The following is a 13,260-nucleotide window of genomic DNA, read 5'->3' as shown; positions in this document are numbered from 1 at the left end:
ATGAGTGGTAAGCACCACCTACCAACATATAAGGGTCCGTTGATATTGAGTTGTCTCATCTTTCCAGGTGACCTGCCTGTTTTTGCTCCGTAGTCGTCCACTGTCAGCTTCCCTGACTGGCCATCCCTGAAGAGATAATAAGATGACTTATTAGTAAACTAATAAGACACAGTACAAATGGCTTGGCACATTTGCTTTTACTTTAATTTCACTTTTTTGCATCCCCTAAGTGACAAAAGAAACTGCATTTGAAGTCCTTTAAAGGCCGTCCTTTGGTTTTTAATTTTCCACATGGAGAGTTAACTGAATGTCAGGACAGCAGGTTAGTACCTCTCCTTAAAGCTGCATTAATCCATGTGAGGGATAATGTACAGCGAGCAGGTCATAGTTGTAAAATAAACCCCAACAGGATGATGCAGGCGGAGAGGTGGATCCCGACGCAAAAGCCCTGAAGGGGTTTATTTCACAACAATGACCCGCTAACTCTACATTAAACCGCTTATTACACAGCTACTTCCCCCAGACTCCAAGACTAGAACTGCGTTCATAGCAACGGTCTGTTATACATAGCAACAGTCTGCTATAAAAAAATAACAGACCGTAGAACGTTGTGATAGACCAATCAGAATTGAGTATTCAACAAAGCTGTGTAATAAATATGTATATCAACAATGAATTGAATGACTATGTGATATACATTTAAGGGAATTTTTTTGACATCTTTCAGACTTTTTTTCTTCCGACATTTTTTTTGACATCTCTTAAACTTTTTTGACAGACATTTTTAGACTTTTTTTTCCAGGCATTTTTCAGATTTTGTTTTCTATGGACATTTTTTTCTATGGACTTTTCTTTTCAGACTTTTTTTCTATGGACATTTTTTTTACATCTTTCAGACTTTTTTTCAGACTTTTTTTCTTCCGACATTTTTTTTTGACATCTTTCAGACTTCTTTGTCAGGCATTTTTCAGACTTTTTTTCTATGGACATTTTTTTGAAATCTTTCAGACTCTCATGTTTTTTCCTCTCATCAGTAAAACAAATGTTAACAATGTTATGAGTAGGCTACAATCATCAGAACAATATGAACATTCAGGCTCAAAGGTGTACTTGCAGATATACATGTTAAATAAAAGACTATGGAAGAAATTCTGAAATTTGACGACCTTATTAAAATCTGAGACCCACCTAGACTGGTCTATTCAAAAGGATTTTTTAAATCAAGAGCTTACCTCACAGCTTTGACTCTGTGCCACTTTCCATCGGCAAAGGTCCCGTTGACAGCAATGTTAGACGCACCGCTGCCCAGGTTATAACTACAACAACATGGAAGCACATATAAGGTGAGTTTAGGTAGCTCCAAAGGGTGCAGTGGGTTCACATTTGTATGGTACTGCTCAGAAAAATCCTGGTTCCTTTCCAGGTCACGGTCCTGCCTCAGACCTCAGGTCTTTTTTTAGTTCTGCCTCTACTGGGTGCTTAGCTCTCCCTGCCCTTTGGGGGGATCAGCGTCTCTCTCCATCATCTTCTTACACTCAACTTTCTTCTCTTGCCCTTTTCTCCCTAGCCCTTTTTTTGTCAAAAAGACAGGGAAGAGCAACCATGTGGCAAACAGGACTTGTACTTTGACTAGAAATATTTCTTTAAAACCCAAATATTTCAGTAAGAATAAGTAGAAAAACTTACAGAAGTGTTTCTTAAAGTTTTCATACTGTCCCTCATGATTTACACAAACATGTAAACCAATACCTAAAGATTAGTACACCATCCTGAAGCCCCATAGACAGGAAGTCACTGTTGGGTCTCATTGGACTGTCTCCTCGCCATAGCAACAGGCCATCCTTGGCTGTGCTCTTAAACCGCATGAAAAGGTTGGTCCTGGACCCAGACGCCCTGAAAAATAATCACAAATTGACTTTGCTGTGATAGAAACACACATCATTAAAACAACATAAAAACTTTAATGGGGGAATTATAACTGAACATATCAAAAATCCTTTTGCAGCCTCATTTCACTACCAACCTTTTCAGGATGTCTCTGTTGTCATATGTCAGGTAACTTCGGCCGATGAACTGCGGGATCTCAATGGCTTCAGTCACAGCTGGGCAGAGAAAACATTGTATTTACTTCACAGCGTCACAAGGTGGCAGCATCAGCATGGATCTACTGACTCAGGCTACGCTAGAAGACTAAACATGATTCTGAGGAGAAATGTAAGAGGGTGAAAGGGGTATATACATGTAGCTTCAAAAGTAATGTTAGGTTACGATTATTCTAATGTGCAGGTTGTTAATATCTGCTTTTTGAATTCATAGAAGAAAACTTACTGTTCAAACAGTAATTCCCACACTCTGTTCAGGGAAAGCATTAAAAACAGAGAAGGCATAGATAGGCTTAAGGGATTAGGTTGTCCAATATATAATTTTATATGACATTACATGATTACAGAAAACACATTTAATCCCTGAGAAGAGGAAAGATCATGCCACATGGTAAAAGCAGTATATTGCACACAAACAACAAAACATTGACATCATTAATTTCTTCACAATTGATTTAAAAAAATGAAAGATAATTGCAAGTTATGTTCTTCATCTTCACTAAACATTGAGTGTGCCATCTAAATGTATATATTTTATGGTTTTGTTCCATAAAAGACAAATGAATATTTACTCCTAGTCCTCAAAAGCACACACAAACATATCTTTTGCAGTGTGAAAACCCCACATTGCTTTCAGTTATATGTATCATCTGATACCTTTTTATGTCTGATGCTCTCTAATCACAACGCAACCAACAAACCAAACACTGAACTTGCACCCATTTCATAACTGTATAGTCACTGTATTATAGTATGTTTACTGACTAAGAAAGACCCCAAACTTATGTCACTGTGCTAAAACATGAGCCAGTTCTGTAAAAAGATAACTGACCTTTCTGGCAGTGCCTCCCATCATAGCCTAGAGGGCAGTCACACTCATAACTGTCCCACTTCGGCCTGCAGGTCCCTCCGTTGGCACAGGGACTTTCCACACATGGGTGAGCTGAATTTGCCACGTTAACTCCACCAGCGGAGCCAGTTGTTATCGGGATGGTGCGGTCATTGAGTATCAGCTGGGGAGGTGAAAGGATCAGACAGAGACAAAGACGAAGAGGAGGCAAGAGATGGGATAAAAATTCAACTATAGACATTTTTGTTGATGTAACAATGATATGCATCATGTGTCTTGCAACAGAACCAAGTGTTGTGACTTGAATATGTACTTTTTATTGTTTACTCATTACCAGTGTGATGGATTTGAAATGAATGTCAAAATGATTGCCAATCGCCAAATAAAAACCAAACAGATTTTGAAATACAGGTGTTACAGATGTGCATCTGTTAATACCTTCTGAATAATTCCAGTGAAGGGCTTTATCACACCTGCTGTCCTCTTGGTTTTATCGTATTGTGGTACTCCGCCGATATAAAGAGGTGAACTGCAGTTGATCTGAGTGAAAGCGCCCTGAAGAGTAAATGAAACAGAAGATGTTAGTTAATTATGTCAGTTTTTGATAAATGAATCTAGTTATGCATATATTCATCAAGATTAACGTAATGTTTCCCTTATCAAATACTTAGGTCATCATGCTGAAATTTGACATGTTGCCTTGATTTATCTTCACAACCTGCTGTAAAATCTGTATTATTTGTTCTATGTGATAACATGGTGGTAAATAAGCATAAGTAGGGCAATATGAAATTGCGAGTTTAACATAAGTTTAAGTTTAATGAAACATCCATGAAACCTTTTTTTTTATTATTATTGTATTTTTTTTTGTTGTTCATTTGTTTTTTTGTGTATGTATAGTGTTATTTGTAGGTGACAATAAAAAACTGATTAAAAAATTTGTGTCAAGATGTTTAAATAACAAAAAAGAAAGGAAATGTATCAACGAAAATAAATAGGTGAAAACATTAAAGCGAATATCAGAGGTAAAAATTAGTTCAACATTGAGCAAACCAAACATTTTTCTCAGGACTTAGAGTAGTGGTTCTCAACCAGGGATTCGGGGATCATTTCTGCCCTCTTGTGGTCAAAAGTGACATATTGCAGCTTTAGGCAACACAAACAAAATACCTCAGCAATTCCTTCCATTGGCCTTTGGCTGTCCACCTGAAGGATGCCACTCTTTGCTGTACGAGACACCCTCAGCTCATGCCATGTGTCCAGACTGATCTGCTCCTCACTCCTGTAGCACAGATCGTCACACACAATATAGGTTAGAAAATATGATGAAGAAAGTGAAGGAGACAGAAAATAGTATGCAAGTACATCACTTTAATACCTTATCGTAGCTCCTCCAGAGCCACAGTCAAATCTGAACTCTACATATCTGTCCACCAGGTTGATAGCCAGGAAGTCTCCGCTGCCTGCGTCATCGCTGTACAGCAGCGTCCCGTCGGGCATCGACGGCCAAAACGTCAGCTCAAACTCCGTGAAGGACAGATAACTCTGAGAGGACTGAGGCCACGGGATGACAGCGTATGAAAACACTGTCTCATTGAAGAGAGGTGAGGACAGTGAGAAAGCTGGAGAGTTGGGAGAGGAGACATGAAAAGAAAAAAGCAGGAATGAAAGATTTGTGCCAAGGGGGAAGAAGAGGCGTGAGCATTAAGATGATTAAGAGTGAAGAGGAGGAAGTTGATGAGAACAGGAGAACATAGAGAGAAAGGACATGGGGAGGAGGAAAGAGAAAGTGGAGGGTTATATTGTGTGAAGTCTTACATGCAATCAATCCCTCTGCCTCTATGTAAGACATAATAATCCTCATCTTCACCAATTTTCCTTCATATTGCACTCAGCTGGTCAGTAATTACCTTAAAAGGTTTGTGTGACAATCAGTGACCATCAAGTGAGAAGAAACCATGAAGCGATTTTACTTTCTACGTTCACAGTAGTACGAAACGTATGCTCTTGTAAACAAGAGTACACGTTACACAAGAGTAAACAAGCGTCTGTTCTTTTTGTAGATGTGAGACAAAGGAAGATAGGATTTGACTTACTCTCTTCACAAAGTGCTCCCCTGAAGCCGAGCGGGCACAGGCAAATGTAGCCGTCGGCACGGTTCGCAAAGCAGACTCCACCGTTGGCACAGCTGACCAGGTCACACACGCTGTCACTGCACTCACCTGGTGGACAGGAGATATGAGGCAATTAAGGCAGACTCAGCATATGTATCTATACAGATAACTGGATAATCAGTTTAAGTAATTTTCATGTTCATTATTTCCATGTGACATTACTCCATACCTAGGTGCCTAAATTGTAAAAATAAATCTTGGTGCATTCTGCAGCATTACAGAAACGCTACATTATGAAATCCAAAAGCTTTTGCTATTTTAGTAGAAGAATAAACACTGCCATCTAAATTTAAACAGAGTGCTCTAACTCTATTACATTATTTATATACAAAGTCCAAAATAATTTGTTTTTTTTAAAGAGGCATAGCTGCTCTTAAAGGTACAGTGTGTACGATTTGGCAGCATCTAGTAGTGTGGTTGCAGATTGCAACCAACCGAGTACCCCTCGCTCACTCCTCCCTTCCCAAGACTGTGGTAACATGAGCCGCCGAGTGAAAAACCATGATAACGCCTGTTCGCCTCGCTCAGAGGTCATCCTTACCATAATAACACTACTTTGGGAGCAACAGAAGTCAGACGGCGGCTGGCGATAACACGGTTTTGCACTCTGCGGTTCACGTTACCGCAGTTTGACAAGTGTGTCGAAGGTCTACGGTGGCCTTCAGGTAGCGTAAAAACATGAAAGGCTCTCTCTAGAGCCAGTGTTTGGTTTGTCCATTCTGGGCTACTGTAGAAAGATGGTGGCGCAACATGGCGGACCATGTGAATAGGACCCACTCCCTATGTAGATATGAAGGGCTCATTCTAAGTTAACGAAAACACAACGATTCTTAGTTTCAGGTGATTATACACAAACATAGTTATGAATATTATATTCCATTTCTGCTAATAGATCCCCCTGAATGTTGCACACTGTTCCTTTAAACTACTTGTCTGAGCACCAAAACTTGAGAGGAGAACCAGTGCATTATAGGTAACATGGGTATGAATCATATAGTGCTGGCAGCAGCCAAAGGAAAAAAAAAAAAAACTCATTACACAAACTCACACAGACCTCATTCTTCCTCACCTATATCAGCTCCACTCAGAGCTCTGCCCAGAGGCCAGGGTCTGATGTCTGTCGCCTTGTTGTTGATGGTCAGACTCTGAATGCACCCGAGAAAGCCACGATTTGTTCCCGTCGCCCTGACCAGCCAATAAGCACTCGGAGATCCACCCACATAGAGCGGGGAGCGGAATGTGATCTTAGTGTACTGGCCCTGATAGAGCAAAGAGTGAAGAGAACAACACTGAGTTCAGGTAAGTCCTCTACCCGAATGGACTGAAAGGCAATATTGTCAGCAATGTCTTCATCCAAACCACAATATCAAAATGATTGTTTATACTGCAAAAAGCTTTTCCATTTTTAAAGATGTACTATACTTTGACAAGATACATTTATGCACAAAACATCTCATCTGTGTGCTAATGCTAACCAAAATATTATGTAAAAGCAATACCAGGCCATTAAATAGGCATTATCAGTCGCTATATGCACCATAGATGTGGCTCAGTAGGGGCCTACTACACTCAATAGTAGGTTTTATCATCTATTCACATGGTAGATCACCGAAAGAAGGTATAAAAGAACAGGACAGCGACCTCTAGCGACCGTAGTAATTATGACAGAAGCAGAAGTCAGGCGCTGCAGTGTAGACAGCGTGAAACTCCATATAGGGCAGAGGTCGGGGGTTCGCATTGCCTAAACGTAAAGAAGTTGTAGTTTTGTTGCCTAAACCTAAAGAAGCTTTTTTGTTTGTGTTCAAAACGTAAAGTTTTATTCAATTTTACAACGTGTTAGAACATGTGGCTTTAAAGTTTCACTTTTACAACTTGGTAGGCCCCTACTGACCCACATCTATGGTGCTTATAGCGACCAATAACGCCTATTTAATGGCATGGTAACAGTCAAATCCGGTGATATACGAGCATTTATCTTATCACCTGCATGTGTTATTGTTACCTGCGAGCGTCCAGATATGGGCGTGTCGTTGTCCATACGCAGCCAGCCGCTCATACCGTCTCTGAAGATGGTGACCGTGTGCCACTGACCGACAACAATACGACTCTCGCTGACTATCTGAGCTGCTCCTGTACCACAGTTAAACCTGAGGAAGAAACAAATATCCAGTTGTTATAAATGCTGACATGAGAATAATGCTGTAATAATCACAAATTATATTGATATGGTATAATGAAATTTCTCCTTATATTTCTTTAAATATAGAAACAAACAATATCACATATCTATTCTCTATCTGCTTGTTCAAACACCTCACTGAAGATATTGCGCTTGCACTATTTAAAACAGCATTAATCAAATGAGAATACAGTAATATAGATGTCATCAGATGTTGTGTTTACATCTCCTATACTGGTTTCTATAAGCAGCATATAAGTTTTCCTCTCAACTTCTCCTCAGTTTTGAAGAATTGTTATTCAGCATTCATGACACTGTTTTCTCAAAAACCCATCTTTTACAATCTAGTTTCTTTAGACCACTAGTACGTATGTGGCAGCTAACATCGTTTTAAAGTGTAGTTTCTGCTTTTATTCACCAGCCAAACCTTTGAGAATCTAAACCCATAAGGGAGTCACTGTTTTCTTCACCTGTAGTGCAGCTTGCCTCGTACCAGAGTCAGAGAGGTAAAGTCTCCACGGCCCTGTTCGTTCTCTCCACAGTAGAGCAACAAGCCCTCGTCAAAGTCTGCCTGTACCACAGAGAAACTGGTTCAAAGCTCTTTTCACCCTTTTCAAAGATAAAAATCAGTGGGGGGGGAAAAGAAAATACATGGTGCATTTTTTACCTTGAACTCCAAAGTGATCTGAAAGGTCTGGTAAGAGTTCTTCAAGGGTTCAAAGGTCATGTGAGAGTAGCCAGAGAACCTCGGAAAGTTCACCGACACCACTGAAGAAGAACAAGGGATAAAGAAATCATGGTAAATTTAAGTTTGGAGGGACAAACGTTAAAAAGAACTGTCCCATTGCCACATTTTAACTACATGTGGCTTACCCTCAGAGCAAGTGTCCCCTCTGCGTCCGAGGTTACAGTGGCAGCGTGAGCCTCCACCGTCGTAGTCGCTGAGACAGAAGCTGTCGGGGGGGCACACGGTGTCATCGCAGGTCAGGTCGTACACACGAGGTGCCTCGCCTTTCCAGGGGGACATGGTTGGGGGGGCAGTGGTGGTGGGCAACGTGATGCTAAGGTGGATCAGAAGAGGAAGAACGATGAAGATGTGCAGTGAGTCCATAGTCAGTGGTTTAGCTGACAACTATGTTTCAATTTTTGTTTTCACTTTTTTCACTTTCACTTTTTAGAATGCATGCTTATCTCTTGTTGGGACTCATAACAGAGTACGGTCACGACCTGCTCTATATGAAATGCGTCTTTCTTGAGATAACGTCTGTTATGATTTGACGCTATATTAAAATAAATTGAATTGAATTGAACTTTTAAATGCAATTTTGTATATATCTGTTAGGCCTGTCTTGTCACAATAACCATTTTGTTAGACGATATATTGTCCCAGAAATAATTGCGATAAACAATATTATTGTCATTTTAAGACCATTTTATGCCACTGATATAATGATAAAATAATGCATAATAATGCAAGTAAACCCTTTCAAAGAGCAATGAACTTTTAATTCTTAAGAATATTCAGACATTGGAATTGAAATGTGGGAAAAACAAATATTACAATATCCTAAATAAATAAAACAAAAATAAAACAACACAAACAAAACAATAAATAAAATGGACTCTCAGGCTCTGTTAACAAAAATGAGCAATGTCTGCTCAATACCCAAGTCTTATAATGGTAGGGGAAACGCTGCTGTCTATTCTGGCATCATGTTGGCTAAAATGTTGGTAACATGCATGTAAACACAACAGGCAATATCAAGGTCAGCAAAAATGGTCGAGGTTATGTTCATATATCGTATGATAAGTCGATAACTTAATTATCGTGGCAGGCCTAGTATCAGTTCTGTCCTCAGGTTTAATACTTTTCTTCCATCTGCATTTTAGAGTTAGAATCAAACAGTAAAAGACAAAATGTTCACCACAGTCCAGCGGTAGGAAGGCCGCCCTATTTGCTGCAGTTAATGATATGCTGTACATCGCAGCCACAATGACAGTTTGAATTGATGTGACATTTCACTGCTCCAGTCTCCATCTATTATCAAAAAATTAAGTGGTGGAGCATGAAAAGATAAATTGCAGGTGGCTTTTAGGAGAAAGGAAAAAGGAGAAAGCCGAGAGAGAAAGAAATCTAGGAATCAAAGAGCAAGAGGAACCGCAATAACAATCGGGATTTTGTTGAGATAAAAGAAACCTTCTTGATACCTCTGCTCCCATGCTCTACATGTATAAACGTTTTTTAATCAGTTTTTATTGCCATTGTGTGAACAGGATGTAACCTAACCTAAAAAATGAAACCTTTCCCGACTTTCTGGGATGTGACATCATGCGCGCTTGCAAGTGCCTTTACTCTCTTTAGCTCCGCCAAAGGACTAACAAGTGTACAACCATAGCTAACGTTCGGTTAGAAATAGAGTCCGCTAACAGGACTAACAGGACGCTGACTGTCGTTGACTTAGCGGCCTCAGGTGTCACTGTTAACAAGCAATTTCTAGATCTTACATAGAGTCCCTTTAAAAGAGAGGCCATACCTCCCCTAGTTGCTGATAAACAGCAGTGACATCTTATCAATCTAAAACAGATTTCTTCAGTAAACCAGATATGAAGGTAAATAGAAGTACATCTTACCTGGTAGTGGTGGGTGAGGCAGTAGTTGTAGTGGGCTCTGAGGTGGTTGAGAAAATCAAATCTGTGAAATCTGGGAAGATGGATGAGGTGGTGGAGGAAGCTGGAGTGGAGGAAGCTGGAGGGGCATCAGTAGCGTTGGGAGGAGCGATGGTGTTCATACGGTAAACAACATTCCGACCAGATGGCGGATCAGGTCGTGAACGGAGCTGGGACTTCCTGTTGTCCTGACTTATACCTGGGAACGGTTTCAACTAGGAAGAAGAAGATGATTTACAAGATTAAATGTGCCTAAAATGTTGAAGTATTCCTGTCCAGCTGTGGTGCGTAATAACCCACCTCTTCAATAAAGATGTCATAATCAGAGTCATCGATGTCGAAGCCGTCTTCATCTTTGCTCCTTGAATCTGTGATGTAACTCCCGATATCACCACTACCAACATCTGACGCACCTGTTCAGAATGTCAAGAAAGATGTTTATGACATGCTTTTAAAGGTTCAATTGTAAAAAGATACATGATGATAGCAGTGGAGTGGTTGAATGGTTAAACAAAGTTGGTTGAATAATGAAACACAAGTCAGCAGATGCAAATGTTCTGTAAAATCCAAATTTACTTTATAGCATGAAATTTCCAATGATGTGTGGACCAAAAAGCTGCTTACACTGGCTGCTTGAAACACCTGTAATGGGGACACTTAAGCTCCTATCTTATAACATCTATTCTACACACACAGTAGAACGATCTATAAAGCTATATAATCATTCTTATTTTTGATGGTATAACATGTAAGTGGCTGCTTTTGTACAATAGGAAGAGTGGCCTCTGACACAGGTGGTTTACTGCACCAAACTCAACAGGATCACCAGCCAAATTATCTACTACAGGGGTTCTCAAAGTTTTGGGGCCAGATGATATAAGATGAGATAACCCATTAATAGTCCCACAGCGGGGAAATATGCAATGTTATTAAATGTTAATACCATGGACATACCTTTTAAACAGAGGGTGATTTTATTCACATTGCATTTGGACTTGACAGTATTTATAACCTACATTTCAAGTAATTGATCTTAAAAGCATTCAGAATATGAACAGTAGCAAGACCTCCTAATAAATCTAGACATTTAAACTTATCAGTCTAACTTTCAGTAAGTGCTTCAACTTAAAAAAAATAATGAAGTCTTTGCTGTGTGTCTGAATCATATCAGAGTTGTATTGGCCCAAAGCTAATATGGGTGGGAGTAATGGACAAAATATGCTATAATGATACAGCACAATTTTATAATTCATAGCAAATGTTTTATAATATGTTTTACCGTAAAATAACAGGAAAATGACGACAATGAAAATGTGCCCTAACAACAAACAACAATGACGTCTAATTCATATGAAAGTTGCACAGATGAAGAGACTGAAGAATGATGCCTCAGTCCTCAGTGGTTATGACCAGTTTGATGAATGATCATGGGCTGAATGTGACAACATTTCACTGATGAAGGTCAAAAGTAGTAAGAGCTTCTGGCTCTACCTGTTAGCCTGTACTCAGGCTGCTGCACCACGTACTCAAACACGTCTCCTCGATACCGAACGGCAGCTCATAATGTACAAAGACAAAGCCAGACAGTGAATATATAATAATATTCCTCCCAATAAACCTCCTTAATTAATCAGTTAGTAGTTTTGTTCTAATATAAATAGTTAGTTGAATACAACTTGCCTGTTTTCATTCCTTCCTTCATTCAAACATACATTCAGAAGGACCACTAAGACCTTGCATAAATGTGTGATGATGATAGAATATAATATGTAACATTTACATTTGACTCTATGTATGTTATATGTTTAACTGTACAGAAATAAAGAATTATGAGTCTTAAAGGTAGGGTTGGTAAAGATTTAAAAAAAAAAAAATGTTACATTATATTAGTTGAAATTCTTTTTATATCCCTAAATCAAATGCTCTCACAAAAAAAGAAAAAAATCGTTTACAAAAATACAAAAAACTTCTACAAAATAAAGTACCAAAAGATGGAAAAAGATAGAGTAGCATATTCAATGTGACACCTCCCCTGCCATCCACTCTACCTTGACAAAGCTTAATCTTACTGTAGCTTACATAACAACATCCCCTCCCTCTTGTCTCCGTGCTCCCCCACCCCATCTATACTATCAAATACTGCAAGTGTACCATGCTGTAAGGCACGTTATGGAATTGAAATATGTTTTGTAGTTGTGGTTTGATATAAGACAACTTATACAACATTGCAAGCAGATCAAAGATCTCATTGAAACTTGACTATTAATTCTTAATGGATGCCAGGAATTAAAGTGCTGATTAGCAGAGCCTAATAACCTTAAATCCTCAATACCGAGGGCTGGCATACAGGGAGGGGGGGGATGCCCAAAAAAGCCCTCAGCAAACTAATCCTCTGTTGTGTAACAATCCCCCCTCCGTCCATACCAACCTGTGTCCAACCAACCGCTACACACACACACACACACACACACAGAACACACACAGAGAGAGCGACAAGAAAAGTATGTCAGTCAGTCAAGCCCACCCCTGCTGTTCACTCAAGCAGCGGTGTGTGTGTGTGTATGCGTGCGTGTGTGTGTGTGTGTGTGTGTGTGTGTGTGTGTGTGTGTGTGTGTGTGTGTGTGTGTGTTTGTGCATCCATCAAGGGTGTAAATGGGCAGAGAAGGGGTCTGGCTTCCCGTCCTTAATCCTGTCTGATGAGACTCGAAACGTAACCCGCTTTTATCCCCCTGCTAAGAAACCACGCTTCTCTATCTCTTCGTCTCTGTCTGTCTGTCTGTCTGTCTGTCTGTGTCTGTCCAACTGGCTCATTATGTCTTGTTTCATGTAACTTTCATTGACATTATTCTCAGCAAAGTCTTTCTAACATTACCTCTCTTCCTGTCCGTCTTTCTAAGCTCTGCCTCTCTGTCTCCGAGCAGTCTTGCAGGACTTAAAGCACTTAATTCAATCAGAGCAGTTTACAACAGTTGACAGCTAACATAGCGTGTGAAGCAGAAGCCGTCTGCCAACATGGCTCTCTAGAGTCAGCAGTGTGCTCTGTAGGTCACAGAATAAAAGTCGGGATAATGTGATTGTGTCTGTTTGATTTTAAAAGTCATATATAGACGTACTCCTAAAGCCTTTTATGCATCCACTCACACACGAGTATAACATTAATGCACATAGGTGAATTCGTTGCATGTCCTCGATCCATTAAGACATTGCTATTACATGCGCATGTATGTGTGTGTATGTGTAGTACACACCTGTGTGAATGTGTGTGTGTTTTAATATCAATCAGTCCTG

At 39.8% G+C, this 13,260-nt stretch overlaps 1 protein-coding gene across 2 annotated transcripts in view; it reads right to left on the bottom strand.

Moving 5' to 3' along the window:
• egflam (EGF-like, fibronectin type III and laminin G domains) overlaps positions 1 to 13,260 on the bottom strand; it is a 33,431-nt gene that overhangs the window by 2,399 nt on the left and 17,772 nt on the right. Inside the window, exons 8-25 of one of the 2 annotated variants that reach the window (XM_074637813.1) lie at positions 11,464 to 11,529; positions 10,273 to 10,385; positions 9,937 to 10,187; positions 8,179 to 8,366; positions 7,973 to 8,073; positions 7,776 to 7,876; positions 7,129 to 7,273; positions 6,196 to 6,385; positions 5,049 to 5,174; positions 4,331 to 4,574; positions 4,123 to 4,234; positions 3,391 to 3,507; positions 2,935 to 3,115; positions 2,329 to 2,352; positions 2,024 to 2,102; positions 1,750 to 1,893; positions 1,233 to 1,316; positions 23 to 126 (exon numbers count right to left, since the gene is read on the bottom strand). In XM_074637813.1, coding sequence (XP_074493914.1) covers positions 23 to 126; positions 1,233 to 1,316; positions 1,750 to 1,893; positions 2,024 to 2,102; positions 2,329 to 2,352; positions 2,935 to 3,115; positions 3,391 to 3,507; positions 4,123 to 4,234; positions 4,331 to 4,574; positions 5,049 to 5,174; positions 6,196 to 6,385; positions 7,129 to 7,273; positions 7,776 to 7,876; positions 7,973 to 8,073; positions 8,179 to 8,366; positions 9,937 to 10,187; positions 10,273 to 10,385; positions 11,464 to 11,529 — 2,370 coding nt within the window. The remainder of the gene's footprint in view (positions 1 to 22; positions 127 to 1,232; positions 1,317 to 1,749; positions 1,894 to 2,023; positions 2,103 to 2,328; positions 2,353 to 2,934; positions 3,116 to 3,390; positions 3,508 to 4,122; positions 4,235 to 4,330; positions 4,575 to 5,048; positions 5,175 to 6,195; positions 6,386 to 7,128; positions 7,274 to 7,775; positions 7,877 to 7,972; positions 8,074 to 8,178; positions 8,367 to 9,936; positions 10,188 to 10,272; positions 10,386 to 11,463; positions 11,530 to 13,260) is intronic. The other variant, XM_074637814.1, reaches the window with a different exon arrangement.

This window comes from Sebastes fasciatus, chromosome 6 (assembly GCF_043250625.1).
Source record: "Sebastes fasciatus isolate fSebFas1 chromosome 6, fSebFas1.pri, whole genome shotgun sequence".
Taxonomy (NCBI): domain Eukaryota; kingdom Metazoa; phylum Chordata; class Actinopteri; order Perciformes; family Sebastidae; genus Sebastes; species Sebastes fasciatus.
The sequence above is the reverse complement of the archived record's forward strand: the minus strand, read 5'-3'. Positions and strand labels throughout refer to the sequence as shown.